The 5,365-nt window shown below is 44.9% G+C and overlaps 1 protein-coding gene across 1 annotated transcript; it reads left to right on the top strand.

Moving 5' to 3' along the window:
• The first annotated feature begins 1,477 nt into the window (after positions 1 to 1,477).
• LOC149231084 (uncharacterized) lies at positions 1,478 to 3,604 on the top strand. Its single transcript, XM_089381539.1, has 3 exons — positions 1,478 to 2,794; positions 2,892 to 2,949; positions 3,135 to 3,604. Exons 1-3 carry the CDS (start codon positions 1,478 to 1,480, stop codon positions 3,602 to 3,604), a joined length of 1,845 nt encoding a protein of 614 aa, XP_089237665.1.
• The last annotated feature ends 1,761 nt before the right edge of the window (positions 3,605 to 5,365 follow it).

Below are 5,365 nucleotides of genomic sequence, written 5' to 3'. Positions count from 1 at the left end.
CTGGCAAACTGTGAATTATTTGATTAATATCATTTGTTGAAGAAATCATTACAGTTCTTATACAGCAAGCTCACTGACGAGACACATAATATTGAACACATACTGGAAATTAGCAGACAGCAAGGAGAAGGCTACGGGAAGCCATCACACACAGAGAAGTGCAAACTAACGACCGCCGACATCACAGTAAAGCAGGTACAAGCAAACAACCTTAACTGTTTTTTCCATTAAATGTATAAATGCGGATGCATAGTATATCAACAGGTTATCGAATGAAACCCTTATGCATAAAAGAAACGCACCATAAGAACGCTCAGAAAGTACTGTTCCTTAACCATTGAAGTTATTGTAAGACAGAATCACAGTAACAAGACGGACCAGGCCATTACAGATTAAAAAAACGAGAGTTCCCATATATATATAACGGTCCTCAGGAAAAAGGACACAAATAATAACGTTCGTTACAGACCCAGAAAACCCCACAGAGGGCTGGCACATTCAGCAAACGAAGGTCGAGATTATTAAATATAGCAACTACAGATTAATTACAACACTAGCTACAGAGCCGAGCGCGTTCAAAGCACAAACCCTCACACTATTTACAAAACGAACAAGCAGACCCGAGTTGGGCAAGATCCTACCCGGTTACACCAAAGTTGGACGGGGTTTAGGGTTCCATCCAAAACGCAGAGGGAGCACGAGCCACGGCGGCCAACCGCCCAAGCTAACCTGCAAAACCAAATCGACATGAGTCAGTGCTGAGACAAGGGCAACGATAAGGGGAGACTATAAAAGAACAAACAACCACTTTTAAACTTTGTTTTTTTTTATTACCTGGGTTTGAAGTGCGGCATTGCAAACGAACAGTATAATACCCTGAAGAGCAGAGGAGCGGGTCTGTTAGGAACAGGAAGACGTGGATAAACAGGGTTTAACATAGAACCCTAAATTACCTTGAAACCCGGATTAAGGCGGAGCAGCTCGCTGGAGCTCGAACCAAGAGAACCTGCCATGATAACCGGGGTGAGTTGACAGAGCGAAGACAAACTTAGTTGCAGCAAGAAAATAACCAGAGGAACAACAAGTTAAACGATTTACAGAGAGGAGTAAAACAGCTGGATACTCTCACCATACCAACGAATAGAGGAGCAAAACAGGCAGAGGCAACAGAAGAATCCGCGCCGGAGCGAGGAGCAGCGGCGCCAAGAAAACTCGCAGAGCAGAACCGAGAAATTGCATAGTGAAAATGACAGGTAAGTGGACTAGGGTTAGTGACAAAAGGCGGGAAGGGGTCAAGGCCTGAACCGGCAGGTGGCGTTGGTAACTTGTACCACAGGTAAACCAAAGATCGAAATATCCCGAAGCTGTACAAGCCAATTTAATTCGCTTACCTTCGTACGGTGGAATCAGAATTGACAAGTGGTAGAAGGGCTGGGCCATCAAAAGTGGTATCAGAGCAGGTTGACAAATAGGAAGAATGGAGGGTGGTAGAGGAAGAGGAAGAGGAAGAGCGATCCGGAGAATAGCAGAAGAGGGACTCCGTGAGGAGATCCACGTTTTACGAGAAAGATTGGCAGTGGTAGAAGCTGGGGGAAGAAGGAACCCAGCAGATGAAAGCGATGAGGATGTGGCAGAACCAGAAGATGAGGTTGAAGGGGTGACACCGGAACTCCGGTTATTAAAATCAGTTTTGCTGTCTAGTCATAAGCCGAAGCATGAGCTATCCACTTATGACGGAAGTCTGTCTGCAGACGTGTTATTGGATTGGATAAGTGAAGTAAACAAATATTTTGAGTTTGAGGAAACCAGTGAGGACAAACAGGTGAAGTTCGCTGCCACAAAGCTGAAAGGACATGCGTCCTTGTGGTGGGACAGCGTGCAGGCAGAAAGAAAGAGGCAACACAAACAGCCTATAAAGAAATGGGCCCGAATGGAGGCCAAACTGAAGGAAAAATTCCTACCAAAAGATTATCAGATTATGTTGTACAGACAGGTACAGAATTTGAAACAAAGAGGAATGACTGTTAAGGAGTTTACAGAGGAGTTCTATAAGTTGAATTTGTGGGCAGGGTATGTGGAAGATACCCCAGAAAAAACAGCCAGATTTGTGAATGGTTTGAGGGGGGAAATACTGGATGAAATCGGTATCCTTTCACCTCGAACATTGGATGAAGCCTACCAGTTTGCACTGAAGGCAGAGGAGAAAATTAACCGGAAGCAAAACGCCAGGAGAGGAGGTGGAACTGGCAGGGGAAAAGGTAAAGTTTTTGGTAGAGGTAGAAGTGCAGGTTCCAATGAAGAGGGCAGCAGCTCTAAGTCTGCTGGCACAGCAGAGAGGGACAATAGCACTAGAGGAGGACGACCAGCTCAGCAAGGGCGAGGAAGTGGTCGGGGCAGGGGAACTGTCCAGTGCTATCGTTGCCATAAGTTGGGACACAAGTCTTATGACTGTCCTGAGGGTGAACCTGTAGGTGGAAGAGGAGCTTATGTTGCTCATTCAGAGGATGCTGAAGCAGCACCTCAAGAAGTGGAGAATGCCCCAGAGACAGGCGAGGCTTTGGTATTGAATAAGGTGCTGTTAAAACCAGCAAAAGAAATTGCAGAGCCTGATCAGCGAAAAGCTCTGTTTCGGACTGTTTGCAAGTCACAGGGCAAGTGCTGCAAGCTGATCATCGATAGTGGAAGTACCGACAACTTGGTAGCGGTAGAGATGGTGGAAAAACTTGGTCTGAAAAAGCTGAAACATCCCACTCCGTATAAGGTGTCATGGCTGCAGAAGGGACACCAACTGTTGGTGGATGAATAGTGTGAGATGGAGTTTCAGATAGGCAAGTACAAGGACAAAATCATCTGCGATGTTATGCCGATGGATGTCTGTCATATTTTGCTAGGACGACCCTGGCAGTTTGACAGGAGCGCAGTCCATGATGGCAAAACCAATTGTTACAGGTTTGTTAAAGATGGGATCAAGCACACGCTTGTACCCATCAAAGAGGAAAATACAGCAGAAGCTAGTGGAGTGAAAGCACTGCTGATGGGCGGAAAAGAATTTATAAAACAGATGGAGGACAGTGAAGTAAATTTTGCTGTCATACAAAGACCAAAAGCGGTGATATTACATACACATATTGTAGATTTGCCCGAGGAAATCCAGAAGCTTTTGCAGGAATTTGGGGACATTGTGGTGGATGACGTTCCGGATGAACTTCCACCCAGGAGAGGGATTAGTCACTGCATTGACTTTATACCAGGGGCAAGTCTGCCAAACAAACCAGCTTATCGAATGAGTCCTAAGGACCATGAGGAAATCAGGAAGCAGGTCCAGGAGTTACTAGACAAAGGGTTGATTCGAGAGAGCATGAGCCCTTGTGCAGTACCGACCGTGCTGGCTCCAAAGAAGGGAGGTGAATGGAAAATGTGCACAGATTCCAGAGCCATAAACAAAATTACGGTTATGTACAGATTTCCCTTACCAAGAATGGACGATATGATGGATTGTCTGAGCGAGGCAGCTTATTTCTCGAAAATTGACTTAAAAAGTGGATATCACCAGATTCGAATTCGAGAAGGAGATGAGTGGAAGACAGCTTTCAAGATGAAATAAGGCTTATATGAGTGGCTGGTGATGCCATTTGGGTTGAGCAATGCTCCCAGTACGTTCATGCGCTTGATGAATGAAGTGCCGAAGGAGTTTATTGGAAAATCTGTGATAGTGTACTTGGACGACATCTTGATTTTTAGTAAAACTAAAGACGAACATTTCAGGCATGTACGAAATGTGTTGAGGAAGTTGCAGCAGAATAAACTGCTGATCAATCTAAAAAAATGTACTTTTTTTCAGCGGGAGTTAATATATCTGGGCTTTGTAATTGCAGAAAATGAGCTAAAAATGGACCCAGAAAAGGTGGCAGCTATAGTTAGCTGGCCTTCACCGGGAAGTTTATTTGAAGTCCGCAGTTTTCATGGATTAGCGAGCTTGTACAGGAAATTCATCAGGAATTTCAGCAAGATTTGCTCACCTATGCTGGATACAATCAAGAAGACAAATCAGCCATTTCACTGGACTGAGGCAGCGGAAAGAGGTTTCCAGACTTTGAAGAGGAAGATTACTGAAAGGCCGATATTGAGGCTGCCTGACTTTAACAAACCTTTTCAGGTTCGTTGTGATGCCAGTAATACAGCCATTGGGGCAGTGTTAAGTCAGGAGGATAGACCAGTTGCATATTTTAGTGAAAAGCTGAACGAGAGTAGACAGAAATACTCAACCTATGACAAGGAATTCTATGCAATTGTTCAGGCATTAAAACATTGGAGGCACTACCTGTTGGGTAATGAGTTTGTTCTGTTTACAGATAACTCTGCGTTACAGTACATTATGCACCAACATAAATTGAACCACAAGCACGCAGCATGGGTGGAATATTTACAAAATTTTATGTTTGTACTGAAACATATCAGTGGGCAAGCAAACAAGGTGGCAGATGCGCTGAGTAGAAGGATACTACTCTTGCAGGAAGGTACGATGCAGGTTCTAGGCTTTGATCACCTGAAGGAGCTATATCAAACGGATGCTGATTTTAAAGAAGCCTATGAGGCTTGTCAAAACCCTCTGTTTAGGAACAGCAGTCTATGGTTGGATTATAATTTACAGGAGGGATTGCTGTTTAAAGGCGGGCAGCTATGTATTCCCCACTGCTCTATGCGGGAAAACATAATTCAGGAGAAACATAGCGGGGGTTTGGCTGGACACTTCGGTGTAGATAAGACGGTAGCACAGGTACGACATTTTTATTTCTGGCCGAAATTACAGCAGGATGTACAAAGGTACGTGAGTAGGTGCAAGATTTGCCAACTGGCAAAGGGCCACAGTCAGAATACAGGTTTGTATTTGCCATTGCCCATTCCGAACCGACCATGGGACTCCGTCAGTTTGGATTTTGTTTTGGGTTTACCTAAAACACAGCGGGGTTTCGATTCAGTGATGGTTGTGGTAGATCAATTTTCAAAAATGGCACACTTTGTACCTTGCAGGAAGACCAACGATGCTACTTATGTGGCACATCTGTTTTTCAATGAGATTGTTCGACTACATGGACTTCCAAGGTCCATCATCTCCGACAGGGATGTGAAATTCACCGGTCATTTTTGGCGAACCCTGTGGAAAAAGTTGAACACTCAGCTACAGTTCAGTTCCGCTTATCACCCGCAGACCGACGGCCAAACGGAGGTTGTGAACCGGAGTTTGGGGAACTTACTTCGGAGCTTAACATGTGAGAACTCCCGGACATGCGACCGTGTACTAGCTCAGGCAGAATTCGCATACAACGACTCACCTAACCGCAGCACTGGTTACAGTCCGTTCCAG

Source organism: Pinus tabuliformis, chromosome J (genome assembly GCF_031772625.1).
Source record: "Pinus tabuliformis cultivar Carrire ecotype Pingquan chromosome J, CPIR1, whole genome shotgun sequence".
Classification (NCBI taxonomy): domain Eukaryota; kingdom Viridiplantae; phylum Streptophyta; class Pinopsida; order Pinales; family Pinaceae; genus Pinus; species Pinus tabuliformis.
Note: the sequence above shows the minus strand (reverse complement) of the source record. Positions and strands in the feature narration are given on the sequence as shown.

Excerpts from the sequence above, each read along its gene's own strand:
- LOC149231084 (XM_089381539.1), top strand. The coding sequence starts at position 1,478 with ATGGAGGGTGGTAGAGGAAGAGGAAGAGGAAGAGCGATCCGGAGAATA. Across the intron at positions 2,795-2,891 it reads AGAAGGGACACCAACTGTTG|GACGACCCTGGCAGTTTGAC; the intron begins GTGGATGAATAG and ends ATATTTTGCTAG. Across the intron at positions 2,950-3,134 it reads GGCAAAACCAATTGTTACAG|ATTTGCCCGAGGAAATCCAG; the intron begins GTTTGTTAAAGA and ends CACATATTGTAG.